General features: G+C 45.2%; 1 protein-coding gene across 1 annotated transcript in view; it reads left to right on the forward strand.

Annotated features, from left to right (window-relative positions):
- LOC309568988 (sialic acid-binding Ig-like lectin 8) overlaps positions 1-14,789 on the forward strand; it is a gene marked incomplete at its 3' end in the record, with an annotated part of 28,105 nt that extends 13,316 nt beyond the window's left edge. Inside the window, exons 3-5 of the mRNA XM_082274751.1 lie at positions 5,286-5,675; positions 11,156-11,461; positions 14,629-14,789. Coding sequence (XP_082130877.1) covers positions 5,286-5,675; positions 11,156-11,461; positions 14,629-14,789 — 857 coding nt within the window. The remainder of the gene's footprint in view (positions 1-5,285; positions 5,676-11,155; positions 11,462-14,628) is intronic.
- Positions 14,790-16,023: the final 1,234 nt, after the last annotated feature.

Below are 16,023 nucleotides of genomic sequence, written 5' to 3' on the forward strand. Positions count from 1 at the left end.
ACTTTTCTGTAATGCCTTCAATGGGATCACTTCGGGGATCACTTCTATCCCTTTCTGTGCCTCCGATGGGCCTGATTCAAGAACCATGAAAGGGCCTGGCTGCTTCCAAGTGAGCTTGACAGAAGCCCTCAAGCAGGTCACCTCTCCCGGCTGCAACACCTTCTCTGTTTTATCCAGCTTCCAGATCTTTCCAACTCCTTCGGCAGGGGCCTTCTGTTCCAGACCTAGACGTTGATAGGCCTGCCTTAACATGGGATGAACTTTCAGAGTTGGGGCATCCTGTCCCTGGACTAGTTGTGTCAGCAATCGCCTGACTAGGTCAGTGTTGGTCCCTATAATGAGGGAACTCTTATTGGCCCCTGGTGGGCGAGGGCATACCACTGCTAAAGTATCGAAGGTTTCAGCTTTGCCGGCCAAGGAGGGGTCAAAAGTTAATTTGATTGGCAAATACCCGTCATAGGGAAAACTTTGTGTTCCAATACCCCATATCTCCAGGTCTTCCAGCCTCTGCAGGGGCAGATGTTTGAGGTGTCTATCGTAGAAATCCCTATACAGGAGAGTCACCTGGGCTCCTGTGTCCAGTAAAGCCTTTGTATAAATTCCTTCCACTTGGATTGAGACTACAGGGGAAGGCCCCACTAGCTTGACAGGAAATTCTTTTGGAGTAGCCCTTCTGCCGGGCTCAGCTACCTGCACCCGTACTCCTTTCCTTTTTGAGTTTCTACCGGGCCTCATCTCCTCCTGGGCCTGGTGTGCATTGATTTCCCGCCTCTTATCGGCCCAAGTCGTGGAATGAGAGGCATTTAAAGAGGGCCTTACTCCCTGACTGTGGCTCTTAAATTTAAGGGATCTCTTGGAGTCCATTAAAACTGTTGGGCGCCCGGTTGACTCCTTCACCGGAGCCCTCTGAAGTTTTCCGCCGGCTTGCGGTGTTTGAAGGCAGCCTCCTCTGGACTGGGACATACTCCTCTGACATGCCCTACCCCTCCACAATTGAAACAGGTTATCGGCCTCCTAGGTTTCTGTTCTGGTTCAACACTGGAACTAGGGTGTTTAGCAGGCTTCTCTTCTGTGTTTCTATTAGATAGAGCAGATGCCTGACTGTTCAGGATGGATACCATTTCTATTAGCTGTGACACCTGAGTCTTTAAGAGCTCAACTTGTGAGTCGCCTTCTTCCGCACTTATCACTCTAACTCGGGCGGTTGTTTCCCGTTCTTGGCTCTTCCTTTTGTTATCCAACATGACCTCTTCTTCCCGGACCATCCTGATCAGATCAGGGTACTCCAGGATGCCACCGTCCTGGCGAGTTCGCAACAGTATAGCAATAGGGTCTAGAGGTTGAGCTCCCCTCAGCACCTGTTGTGCTCGAGTCTCATCCACCTTCCGGGGATCCAACCCTTTTTTTAACAGAATCTGATGTATGATCCTATCCAGACGCCCGATGAATTCAGACAGTTTTTCTCCTTCCTTCTGGTAACAGTGCTCCAGTTGGTAAAGAAGTTCAGTAACCTTTTCTGTCCGGCCAAACACATCTTGTAGAATATCCAGATAGTCTTGTGCAGTACAATCCTTCTTGCTTAGCTTGAGGTTGCGTACGGCCTCCAATGCAGGCCCCTTCAAACTCTCTGTGATTCTCTGCTTCTTATGCTGTTCTGGTATCTCCCACTCCTCCAAGGCCTGAGTAGCGTTATCTAGCCACTCCTCGAATCCATCTTCCACTGAGGGTACAGGTTGCTTCCCAGAAAAAGTCCTGAGCTTCCTGTATCCAGCCATCAGATAGTTTGGAGGATCCTTGTTACATTTGGCTACTATTTCCCCCAGGACAGCGCATAGTTCTGAGCTAAGGGTAGTCAAAGGTGGTGCACTGAATCCCTCCTTTTTGGCACTTTCTTCTGTGCTCAGTCCCCCTGTAGTAGTGGGTATAGGGTCTTCCTCTTCACCTTCTGGATGTATCAGGAATAACTCTACTTGATCTATAGTTTTTATGCTGGTGCCCTTGAAGTGATCTGGGACCCCCTTCTTCCATTCACACAATGCGTAGGTGTGTTGATTGGTGGTATCTGTCCTCATGTCCATCACCCAAAGTTTCCTGTCCTTGGAATATGTTCTCAGAACTGAGAGTAGTTATTCCTCTGTCCAGTTCTCTCCCTTGATTCCAATCACAAGACCATGGCCGATAAGGACATTTTCTTCTCTGCACCACCGAGCTGCAGCGGCAGGGTCCATTTCTGTGCGAACAGCGATTTTGTCACTGAGAGGGAACTGTTGCAGGACCGTAGATATCCCGGACGAGCCCCCACGTGTAGCACCACCCCCGCAGGAGCTGCTGATTAGATTATTGGGTCTACGTCCTGCCTTCCAACCCCTGAAATTGGCTCGAACCCTCCCTAGGCACAACTGACACGAAATGGGACTATAATACCAAATGGCTACAGGAGAACACAGTTCAGGATATATCACCCCAATAAGTAATAATAACTTGTTACCTTTCTCCAGCCGCAGTCCCTCTGGGTGACACAAGGTGCAACACACAGACTTTTGCTTAACCAAAGTAGCTTTACTGAGAGTTAAAGTACAAGTTGACTCCAAAAGACATCACAAGAGTCAACTAAGAAAGATAAAGTTATTGACACAATAATAAACAATATGATTAAGATAGCTATTTTTGTATACTTATGCAACTAAAAGATAACTCATAGGCTTTCTTTTACCCAATTCAGGCTATACTTTACACACGTCTAGTCTCTTGTATCAGGTAGGCAGAACCTATTTGAATCCCATACACAGTTCCTTCCTTTTGGTTTGGAATCTTCGCTAGCAATCGTTGGTGCACAAGCTATTTGTAATCCAAAAGTAAGGATATATAGTCAAAAGGGGTGAAAAAAAAAAAGGTTACAATCACCCGCAATGTTACTGCGTAATTGGGCGTATTAATCTTCTTAGTGGTGCATATATAGGCCCCTGACACCTTATGTACTTGTGTTTAAATGCTTAGTCTCCTGGAAGGTGCACTAGGCCGCTGAGTGTACTGCGTACTATCTGAAGTGTAGTTAGCACCGGCTAAAGTTACTTTCTTCCAAGCGAGAAACAGATTTGGGCATGTGCCCTGCTCACCAAACGTCCTCTTTCTTCCCGAGCTCTCCACCTCCGATTTCTGTCACCAGCCGCGCTTGTGGTTAGATGTGGGCAACACCAGTCTCTGCAGAGCATCAATGGGTTCTCTGGGAAGGCTCCTTTACTGCAGATGAAATGCTTCCACTCCGTCACTTCAGGCTCAGGCTTCAGGCCTAGTCCGCAGCATCAGCCCACAGCACTTGCTTCCTTCTAGCTGTTGTGTCAGGAGACAAGAGAGAGAGCCTGGCTACTCCCTTCCTTTATAAAGCTTCCCCCAAAAGGCTGTGCGGTGAAGCAATGCACCCTGGTGTTCCAACTGAATTGTGGGTATCGTAGTATCTGATGAACATCACCAAGCTGCAGTGTGGCAGTTTGGCCACTAGAAACTTCTGATGAAAACCACCAAGCTGCAGTGTGGCAGTTTGGCCACTAGAAACTTCTGATGAAAACCACCAAGCTGCAGTGTGGCAGTTTGGCCACTAGATGGAGCCGAGTTCCTTCAGAATGTTATACAGTCTACTAATGAACAATTGTAAATGGGAGGATGCCCGCTACACTTATTTGACTATGCCATAGGGCTGTCAGAAATAGTCTAGGTTTGGGAATATTTACGACACCTTGAGCACTAAACCAGACCAAAGCAATTCTTATATAAACACTCCTACCACATGCCTTAACATGAAGTAATTCGTTTTCACTTTAGTTTTAAGTCTAAGTAAGATACTACTATGAGAATATAAACCTAAAACGTGATACAATATTCCTAAATATATATGTATATGCCTTACATAATATAATGATATAATTATAGCTAATATCTTCTCACATATAATAATGTATCTATGAAAACTTATATGGTTCATCTTTAAATGTATGATGAAAAACACTGAGCCATTGTCTATTGTTAAATACTTATAGACAGACTGACACTACCATCCCCTTAACATCTGTTATCTGATAGAGATGTCAATGTGATCTTATTTACGATTACATAGAAATACAAATGTCTGCTGAAATTATAAGACCCTATTGTTGAAATTCTATGCTCTCTTGTAAGCTTGTGAGAGACATTTTGCAAGAATACATATATGAACTTTGTTTCACCCTGAAAAAAAAAAGATGGACGCCAGGCAGCACCATTCAGAATCTCTTATGCATAATATGAAATACACATGGCTTTTAAAATCATTTTTCTTTTTACCTATTATTATTTTAATCAACCCCCAATAACCCCGACAGACCACTGACAGGTAAAGAGATTATCTTGTTACAACAGCTTTGGAAAATTGGTGGGATATATTAGGCAGCAAGTGAACATATTGTGCATGAAGCTGATGTGGTGAAAGCAGAAAAAAAAAAATAGGCATCGCAGTTTGTTGTGAATGGGGCTGTGAAGCTCATGGTGGACAAAAGCTTCCACAATGGTCACATGACCATCAGAACTGGTCTACGGAACAATGGAAGAAGGTGGCCTGGTCTGATTAATCACGTTTTCTTTTACATCATATGGATGGCCGTGTGCATCACTTACCTGGGGAAGAGATGGCACCAGAATATAAGAAGGCAAGTCGGCAGAGGCAGTGTGATGCTTTGGGCAGAGGCGTAGATAAGGGGGGGTCAGGGGGGTCCAAATTCCCCCCCAAGCATCGGGCCTAGTGTAGGCTATCAGCTGCGGAAGCCACACTGCTACTAGGAAGACCACCTGTCTCACCCACGAGGCTGACAGGCAGGGCCCAGCTGACATTGAAGCCATGTTTACTATTTGCTTCACTAACAGATGTACCTGCTGGGGGCGCTGTATATACTGTATATACACACACCACAATGTGTCACAGTGTGGCAGACGTGCTAATTATTGTTCTCTGACTACTCAAGGTTGAAACCCCCCCCCCCCAGGAAAAAAAATGATCTACAGCCCTGGCTTTGGGCAATGTTCTGCTGGGAAACCTTGGGTCGCGCTATTCATGTGGATGTTACTTTGGTGCCCATGCCTCAATGGGTCAGGACTGTTTTAGCAAATATTATGGCTGATTGGTGTATATGTATGGTTCTATACAACCTTACCTTTTCATATTTGATTATGTATACCTAAACTTAATGAAAATTCATAAAGAAAAAAAAAGTAGACAATTAAAGCTAAATTTCCCTTTCCCTTTTCTTTCTCTGCAGATGGAAAAACACAGTTTGAACCCAAATTACCAACTATACCAGGATTTACATTAAGTGTCCCAAGAAGGGTCATAGTGCAGCGCAACATGTGTGTGCACATTCCTTGCACTTTTCAAATCCCTACAGTTTATACTTTATCAAGGAATGCTCAAGGAACATGGCTAAAAGGGGATCCCCTGCAGTTCAATGTTGTGGCTAAGAAGAATGGCCCAGATGATCCCCAAGACAAATATCCCCGTTTTTTTCTCACTGGAGAAGTGTGGGAAGGAAATTGCTCTCTAAGAATTTCAGATGCAAAATCAGAGGATGACAGTTCATACATATTCACTCTGGAAGACAAAGGAGTCCACTTTCCTTATGCCAATTACAGATTCAAATTGACAGTGACAGGTGTGTAAAATTTGACAGTTACTTAAAATATATGTAAATCCAATCAATAAATTCTTATATGATCTTTAACATATTTAAAGTGGTTGTAAATCCTTACATATACCCAGTTAAGTGAATGGCCTCAGGTGATACACAGAGATAAAACAAATCCTCCTACATAGGTTGTGCCTGTTTATCTGCAGCCCTCTGTAACCGGTTAGTTCTTTGTGTGCCACTCAGGCTCAGTGAAGAGGGGGGTACGCAAATGGGTGCTTCCGCATCTGCTGCTCAGAGTGCCGACAGGGGATGGAGCCCATCCTGACTCCTGCAATAGCACGAAAGGAATACGGGTGGCCCCTGAATGCCACACATCTGCTATGTGGGGCCTGGTCAGAGTCCAGGCTGTGGTTGCCACTCCATCCACCTCCGTAGGATTCTCTAGATGTGCGGCATTCAGGGGCCATCCCTATTCCTTTCGTGCTATTGCAGGAGTCAGGATGGGCTCCATCCCCTGTCGGCACTCTGAGCAGCAGATGCGGAAGCACCCATTTGTGTACCCCCTCTTCACTGAGCCTGAGTGGCACACAAAGAACTAACTGGTCACAGATGGCTGCAGATAAACAGGCACAACCTGTGTAGGCTGTGAAGCCCATGCTGGGCAAAAGCTTCCACAATGGTCACATGAACATCAGAATTCTACAGAGGTGGATGGAGTGGCAACCTCAACCTGGACTCTGACCAGACTTGGACTCCGATGTGTGGCCTGGTCAGAGACCAGGCTGCGGTTGCCACTCCATCCACCTTCGTAGGATTCTCTAGATGTGCGGCATTCAGGGGCCACCCCTATTCCTTTCGTGCTATTGCAGGAGTCAGGATGGGCTCCATCCCCTGTCGGCACTCTGAGCAGCAGATGCGGAAGCACCCATTTGTGTACCCCCTCTTCACTGAGCCTGAGTGGCACACAAAGAACTAACTGGTCACAGATGGCTGCAGATAAACAGGCACAACCTGTGTAGGCTGTGAAGCCCATGGTGGACAAAAGCTTCCACAATGGTCACATGAACATCAGAATTCTACAGAGGTGGATGGAGTGGCAACCTCATCCTGGACTCCGACCAGACTTGGACTCCGATGTGTGGCCTGGTCAGAGACCAGGCTGCGGTTGCCACTCCATCCATCTCTGTAGGATTCTCTAGATGTGTGGCATTCAGGGGCCACCGCACATCTAGAGAATACTACAGAGGTGGATGGAGTGGCAACCTCAGCCTGAACTTCCGACCAGGCTTGGACTCTGACCTGTGGCCTGGTCGGAGTCCAGGCTGAGGTTGCCACTCCATCCACCTCCGTAGGATTCTCTAGATGTGTGGTGGCCCCTAAATGCCGCACATCTAGAGAATCCTATGGAGGTGGATGGAGTGGCAACCTCAGCCTGGACTCCTGACCAGGCCACGTGTGGCCTGGTCGGATTCCAGGCTAAGGTTGCCACTTCGTCCACCTCCATAGGATTCTCTGAATGGTAAGGTGAAAAACCTTCTGCCTTCAGAACCACTTTAATGTACAGTCAAATAGGCAATGTAGTTTGACCCCTTAAGGCAGGGGTGGGGAACCTTTTTTCTGCCAAGGGCCATTTGGATATTTATAAAATCATTTGGGGGCCGTACAAAATGATCAACTTAAAAATGTGCCTGTTATATTTGGTTTAAACATTTAATTAACTCACCCCTAATGTGATGGCTGCAACTGCTTCTCTTTGGTGAGGTGTGTGATGTTAGCTGGTATTGATGATGTTGCTACTCGCAACTGGTTTTCCAGGTTTGCGTCGGTCAGTCTGGAGCGCAGCCGACTCTTTGTGGTGGTAAGTTTTGAAAAGAACTGCTGGTGGGTACAGCTGGCTGGTACTGCTGGTGGGTACAGCTGGCTGGTACTGCTGTGGGTACTGCTGACTCAGGCTGGTACTGTGCTGTAGGTACTGCTGGTTGGTACTATGCTGTGGGTACTGCTGGCTCAGGCTGGTACTGCTGGCTGGTACTGTGCTGTAGGTAATGCAGGCTGGTACTGCTGGCTCTGGCTTGTACTGCTGGCTCTGGCTGGTACTGCTGGCTCTAGCTGGTGGCGCGAAATGCTGGTTAGCAGTGGCACCGCGCTGGAGGAAGAGACGATGTTTCCTGTATTGGTCACAGGCGGAATGCATTTGATATCACTCCGCCTGTGACTCACCAAGACTGTCAGAACAGAGCCGGAACTATACAGGAAGCATTGGCTCTGTTCTGACAGATCAGCTGAGAGACACAGACTCAGCTGCACGGGGGGCCGGACCAAATGACTTTGAGGGCCGCATACGGCCCCCGGGCCATAGGTTCCCCACCCCTGCCTTAAGGGGACAAATCCTTCCGGTCCAAAACTGGTGATAAATGCCTATGTGTCCATGCACACGTAGTTTAGAGGCAGTCAAAGCTCCTTCTACTGCATGTAGAAGAACTGTGTTCAGGAGAGGAGCTTTTGGGTATAAAAAAACGCCAAACACGGCTAAGTGCATCTAGATGCGCCTAAGAGTCTGGCTAATGAAATAAATAAGCACCCAAACACAAAATGCTTCTAAACTCTCCTAAACCTTTTTTAAAAAAATGCAACTTAGTTGCGTTTTTAACCCCTTGCTGACTGCCCCACGTACATTTACTACAGGGCAGCGGCTCCTGTGCGCAGAATCACGTACAGATACATGATCTGGGGCGTGCACGCGCATGGCCGGTGACCCGCTCCCGCTAAATTTGGACACAGCAGGAGTCAATCAGCAGGTTCAGCAGACCTGATCCGCCGATCGTTCCCGAGAGAGGCAGAACAGCGGTCTGCCTATGTAAACAAGTTCTGTGACAAGGGAAGATAAATTGCTAAGCAGGAACGTGGATCTCTGTCTAGCCCCAATTAAAGCAACCCCTTACACAGTTATCAATCACTCCCTAGGAACACATTTAACCCTTTGATCACCCCTGATGTTAACCCCTTCCCCTCCAGTGTCATTAGTACAGTGACAGTGCATATTTTAAGCACTGATCACTGTATTGGTGTCACAGGTGCCCAAAAAAAAGTGTCACTTAATGTAAAATTTTTCCACCGGAATTTTAACGTCCTGCTATAACCAGAATGAGGAGATGGAGGGCACTCTGGATAGTGGATTCTGGCCAGAGTCGATGTCCGCAATGGATTGGATACAGAACAGGCAAGCAGGTGTCTCAGCAGCAATAGGGCAGCAACTCCAAGAGGGAAGCAAACTCTGGTACAAAGAAAACCAACAGAAGGAGCCTCTAAGGGCAGAAAACAAAAGACTTTTACTGCCAAAGGATAAAAATGCACTTACTAGCATTAAAATAAATCAGGCTCATCATAGGATGTGGCAGAGGGTGGCCCCCATCTGCTGGTCGGTTGGGATCTCCACCATCAAGCTGCACTTTGGACCACCCCTGGGACCACCTGTCACTGGATTCCTTGCCACATCCACTGATGAGCCTGGTTTATTTTAATGCTAGTAAGTGCATTTTTATCCTTTGGCAATAAAAGTATTTCATTTTCTGCATTTAGAGGCGCCTTCTGTTTGTTTTTTTGTACCAACGTCCTATTATAAATCGTTGATAGCCACCATTACTAGTAAATAAATAAATACAAATTCCAAAAAAATATCCCCTAGTTTGTAGACACAATACCTTTTGCGCAAACCAATCAAAATACACTTATTGGGATTTTTTCTTTTTTTTTTACCAAAAACATGTAGCAGAATACATATTGGCCCAAATTTATGAAGAAATTTGATTTTTTTAAATTTTTCTATTTGATGTTTTATAGTAGAAAGTAGAAAATACTGTTTTGTTTTCCAAAATTGTTGGTCTTTTTTTTGTTTATAGCGCAAAAAAGAAAAACTGCAGAGGTGATCAAACCAAACCAAACCACCAAAAGAAAGGGGAAAAAACACACAACACAACACAACACAACAGCACAATTGTCAGTTAACCGGTTGCCGACCGCCGCAAGTACATATACTGCGGCGGTCAGCCCCGGCCAGGCAAAGTGACGTATATCAACGTCACTAGCCTGTCACTGGCTTGTGAGCCAATAGCGGGCGAGCGCGCGCCCGCTCAGCTGCGCGCCCACCCCGGCTCGTTCCGAGACAAGTCAGTGCGTGTGACCGGTGGACCCGATGTCCACCGGTCACTCGCGATCGTTCGGCGGGAAGGGAGAAAGGCAGGCGGCTAATGTAAACAAGCCGCCTGTCATTCTCCCCTGTGTAAAAATGGAGATCAGACGGTTCTACTATGTAGGGCCGTTGATCTCTGTTTTTACACTAGTAGCCATGTCCCATCACAGTTAGAAGCACGCCCCTAGGACACACTTAACCCCTCCCTCTCCAATACAGTTAACCCCTTCCCTGCCAGTGTCATTTTTGCAGTAACAGTGCATATGTATAGCACTGATTACTGCAGTAATGTCACTGGTAACCCCAAAAGTGACAAAAATGTCAGTCAAGGGTCCGATCTGTCCGCCGCAATGTCGCAGTCTAACAAAAAAAATCGCAGATCGCCGCCATTACTCGTTAAAAAAAAAAACACCAAAAATTACAAAAATCTTTCCCTTAGTTAGTAAACGCAATAACTTTTGTGCAAACCAATCAAAATACGCTTTTTGCGATTTTTTTTACCAAACATATGTAGCATAAAACAAATTGGCCGAAAATGTTAAAAAATTTTGATTTTTACATTTTTTTGGGGGAATTTCATATAAAATAAATGTGAAAAATATTGTTATTTTTGCAAAATTGACGCTTTTTTTTTTTGTTTATAGCACATGATCAAAAAATCGCACAGGTGATCAAATACCACCAAAAGAAAGCTCTGTTTGTGGGAAAAAAAGGACATCAAATTCGTTTAGGTACAGCGTCGCACGACTGCACAATTGTCCATTAAAATCACGCAGTAAAAAATCGCAAAAAAAAACCCTGGTCAGGAAGGGGGTAAAATCTTCCAGGGCTTAAGTGGTTAAAGTAACGCAGTGCCGTAACGCAAAAAAAATGGCCTGGTCATGAAGGGTGTAAAACCTTTCGGGGCTGAAGTGGGTAACAGTGATTTTCTCCTGTCAGGAGGAACAGAATTTATAATAAACAGTGAGGCCTGACATCCGAAGAATGCCCTAAAAACCTATAAGGTGTCAAATATTTTACAGTGGGCTTTTAAATAATAACTAGTCATCATTCGGAATTTCTGGGACTGATAGAAACACAAGTTATATCATCTACACACCACAATGGGCCTAAAAAAGTAAAAAAAAGTCCAATGCTCCCCCATCAACCAGAACCTGATTAAAAGATAATGAAGCTAAAAACGGGGGTCATACGTGACCCTTTGAGCATCCAAGTGATAGAGGATAGGTAGACCTTGTATTTTCATGAATAAATGAATGAATACATTTTGCTAAAGAAGATATCCATTAATTTATTTCACTCTTACATTATGCAGATTTAACAAGCACTCCAGAAATCTCAACTATAGGGACTTTTGTCGCTGGTAAAGAGGTGACTCTAACCTGTAAAAGTCCTGGAAGATGTGCTGGTGAAGCTCCAAAAATAACCTGGGAAGGAGCAATTGTTATAAAAGCCACGGTACTGCGATACACCATATATAATGGAGATGGGACCAGAACCTACCACTCCAACCTCACATTTATTCCATACATTGAAGACAACCTGGAGAAACTTCACTGTAAAGTGACTTTTGCAGATAATCTGACTTCTAAAAGTGAAATAATCAAACTGAAGGTAGAAGGTAATTGGAACTATCCTAATGTGTAAATGGGTCACATAACAAATATTTGTTGTATGGCCCCTTAACCACTTCTGGACCGGAAGGATTTGCCCCCTTAATGACCAGGCCATATTTTGCAATTCGGCACTGCGTTAATTTAATGGACAATTGCACGGTCGTGCGACGCTGTACCCAAATAAAATGGATATCCTTTTTTTACCACAAATAGAGCTTTCTTTTGGTGGTATTTGATCACCTGTGCAATTTTTATTTTTTGCGCTATAAACAACAAAAAAAAAGGGACAATTCTGAAAAAAGAAAAAAAATGTTTCACTTTCTGCTGCATAACATTCTCAAAAAAAAAAAAAAAAATCTAAATTTTTTAACATTTTAGGCCAATTTATTTTCTGCGACATATTTTTGGTAAAAAAAATTGCAATAAGTATATTTTGATTGGTGTGCACAAATGTTATTGCGTCTACTAACTATGGGAAAGATTTATGTCATTTTTATTGTTTTTTTTTTTTTTATATTAGTAATGGCGGCGATCTGTGATTTTTAGCAGGACTGCGACATTGCAGCGGACAGATCGGGCCCCTAACTGACATTTTTGACACTTTTGGGGAGACCAGTGACATCACTACAGTAATCAGTGCTAAAAATATGCACTGTTACTGTAATAATGACACTGGCAGGGAAGGGGTTAACACTGTGGGTGATCAAGGGGTTAAATGTGAGCCTAGGGGAGTGTTTATAACTGTATGGGGGCTGGGCTTTTGAAATGACCATAGAGACCTGTGTTCCTATGTAGAAGGTTCACAGGAGCTCTATGATCATTCCAGGGAGAAGAACGGTCGGCTGTGTTTACAACAGCTGACCGTTCTTCTCTCTCAGTGGGGAGCGATTGCGGGTGGCAGGCAGCAATCGGCGCTGCCGGCCCCGTGCATTGGAGTCCCCGGTGCCGAGTGGTGGCGGGAGCGAGCCGGCGGCGTTGCACGCTCGCCCTAGTTTTTTAATTTTTACCTTCTTTCAATATTTTGTGTATTTGTTACTTGTTTTTGGGGCTGTGGATATGTCTTTTTTAAGGCCCCTTTCACACGGGCGATCCGATCCGCCTGTCAGTTTTTCAGGTGGACCTGATCGGATCCTCCATGCATCCCTATGGGGCAGCGGGTGTCAGCGGAGACATCTCCGCTGACACCTGCTGCTATCCGATCGGATCCTGTCCGTGAAATCCCTATTTTCCATGTGTCTGGAGGATCAGATCGGATGAGATCGGGCAGGCGGTCCTCTCTCATCCGATTCCCCCATAGAGGAGAGAGGGGATCTGACAGCTCCGTCTCTGCACACAGAGCGGAGACGGGGCTGCCTTCCGCCTGCTCAGCAGGGATCGGCGGATCAATCCCCAGCTGAGCAGAACGGACTCCGTCGGGCGGTGCACCCGTGTGAAAGGGGCCTAACATAGCTATATTAATACGTAATAAAAAAAAAAATCTTAATAAACTTTGTGATTTTCCCACAGATGGTTCATCCGAGCCTACTGCAGGTATGTAAAGGATTCTGAAAATAAATGGTGAGACAGTTAAACTGTGTAACCACACCCAGCGCCATACTAGGTAAATATCTAAATTGTAATAGTAATAAAAAAATAGTAATCTAGACATCAGCTGTCACTATCAAACAATCAATATTAAACAAAGCAAAGTTGCTGCAAAATAATTAATAAATGACACCAGCACCAGCAGCGCTCAAAAGTCTGTGCATCTAAATACATGTCCAAATGACACGTGAACAATTAGCATAAGAGTCCACCGCATGACCAATGGTGTTCGGAGGTTGGTAACACCGATAAGTTGTCTGGAAGTGATCCAGGTTACCCCAAGCTTGTGACACTTTCACCACACCACATAGTTACATTGTTACATAGTAGTTGAGGTTGAATAAAGACAATAGTCCATCCAGTTCAATCTGTGTAGGTGTGTGTGGACGTATTCATTTCCCATACCCCTGAATGTTTTGATCTTGGAAATGCACAACCAAGAGTCTTTTAAAAGTAGCCATACTTCCTCTCCCCTTCAGGAAGCAAACTCACCAGATTGGCATAAAATAAAGCCTTGGACAGTATTAGATGATGACCTGGTATCTCACCAGTGGTGGCTGGGGCTCCATGGACCGGGAGGGGGGCGGCAGACCAACCGTACCATACACCCACCTGGACCACACCAGGCCGCACACCATACCCCCCCCCCAGACCACAGGGAGACAGGGGAGACAGGAGAGGAGAGGACAGACAGGCCCCCCCCCCCGCTCACTCACCTTGCCTGGATGCAACAGCAGGCAGCGGCAGCTTCGGCTTCCTCCCCGTCTTCTGCGCCTCCTCCCTCCTCCTCCTCCATGCCCAATGCCATGGCTTCTCCTTTCGGCCAATAGGGAAACGGGTCTCAAAACCCGCTTCCTGATTGGCCAGGAGGAGGATCCGTGTGACAATAGTGAATTTTCATTCGCTATTGTCACACAACTGGGTGGACTCGGGGGGCGCACTGCTCTGCGCCCCGAGCCCACCCTTTTTTTTAGCCTGTGAGAGGCTCTGGCTCTAATCACATGGCTAACGAAAAGAAAAGCCCCATTGAACTCCATGCGTCTGGCGCCCTGCATGTAGATTAGGGGGCCGGATGCATGGATGGGGGGCGGAGTGGGCCTCGTATGATCAGCCGCCACTGTATCTCTCACCTCCATCAATAGATGAATGCTCATAAATAAAAAAAATGAAGCACATGGAGTAATCCTTTTTGGATATTTATTCCCCAAAATCCCCCTTTTTAAAGTATGTAAAGGATTCTACTGCCGCTACTGATTGGTGCTGTCAGAAAAACACTCCCTGTCCAAGGGTGACAACACGCACTTACTGCCTTGTATCCAATAAGGAGAAGCATTGTCACCCTAGGATGTTCTCCTAATTTAGACTACAGGCACCTTCCTCCTACCTCGTCTCCATTACATAGGGGGAGGGTTGTTTTTTGAGTAGTACATCTGGGTGTTAGACAGTCAGTTTATTCTATTTTTGTATCTTCATTCTATATTTCTGTATTTATTTATAGTTTTTGAGACTATAGACATGTCTTTTTTTCAATAAATAATACTAAGTAAGAAAATTACGTTTCTGAATAAACTTTGTGATTTTCTCACAGATGGTCCACCCAAGCCTACTACAGGTATGTGTGTAAAGGATTCCACTGCCATTACTGATTGGTGCTTAGAAGGTTCAAATTCCCAGGCTGATATTCTGATCATTGTTTTATTACCTCGTGAGTCACTGGCCTGGAAGAAGCATGCAGCCAGAGAAGTCTGAAAAGTCTGAACTGACATTTTTCTTTTTTTTTCACAATATGAATTTTTATTGAAATCCATTTTTCATGCTTGTTCAGGATCATTGACTCAATAGTTAACAAAAGAGTTCAGTACAGTCCTGAGTGAGAAGTTTCTTCAAAGAAACTGCAATGGTTTTGGTTAATTTTTTCTCAATCTTATCTGGGATACATTAAAGTGCTTTGTCTGTAAAGCTCTTATGAAAGGACTGTTACTGAACTTCACTTGAGGATGCCTCAAATGCCCTTTTCTTTTAATGAAAATGCACTTCCTGCCCTCCGGTGCCCTATACTGACATAGTTGAGTAGTGGCCACACCTCTCATCACAAGCAGACCTGTAATACTGAGGAAGAGAAGGGGCGTATCTGACCAGGTCTGACCAGGCCAAACCCTGCTCTATGTTACATAGTTACATAGTTAGTGAGGTTGAAAAAAGACATCAGTCCATCCAGTTCAACCTATGATATGTGTGTGTGTTTGCTGTTAACCGCACATTGTATACCCCTGTATGTTGTACATTGTATACCCCTGTATGTTGTGGTCTTTAAGGTGCCCATCTAATAGTTTTTTGAAACTATCGATGCTCCCTGCTGATACGATATGTTTTCGGAAGAGAATTCCACATCCTTACTGCTCTTACAGTGAAGAACCCCCTGCGTATTTTAAGGTTAAACCGCCTTTCCTCTAGTTTTAGTGAGTGGCCATGTGTCTTATTGTATTCCCTTTCTCTGAATAGGTTTTTCCATATGCTAGGGTATGCTAGGGTCGCCAGTACAGTATTTGTACATTGATATCATATCCCCCCTCAATCGTCTCTTCTCCAGAGAGAATACGTTCAGTGCTTGTAGTCTTTCCTCATAGCCGATGTCCTCCATTCCCCTAATTATTTTTGTTGCCCTTCTCTGGACTTTCTCCAGTTCCAGCACATCCTTCCTGAGGATGTGTCTTATGGAAACGCAGAGCAGAGCTTGGGAATGAGCACTTATGAGTGCCCCCACTTGCTCTGGAGGCCCTCGGTGAGGGGGAGGAGCCAGGACCCCCGAGGGACTCCCTCTTCCGGGGGACCCCATAAGAGGAGGATCCGGGCTGCTCTGTGCAAAACCATTGCACAGAGCAGATAACTATACCATGTTTGTTATTTTAGCTATTTACAGTATTAAAGCTGAACCTTTAAAAGATAAAAGATAAGTCCACCCTAAAACTAAAATCCCTGCATC

This window comes from Pelophylax lessonae, assembly GCF_965119305.1.
Source record: "Pelophylax lessonae genome assembly, chromosome: 12".
Lineage (NCBI taxonomy): Eukaryota > Metazoa > Chordata > Amphibia > Anura > Ranidae > Pelophylax > Pelophylax lessonae.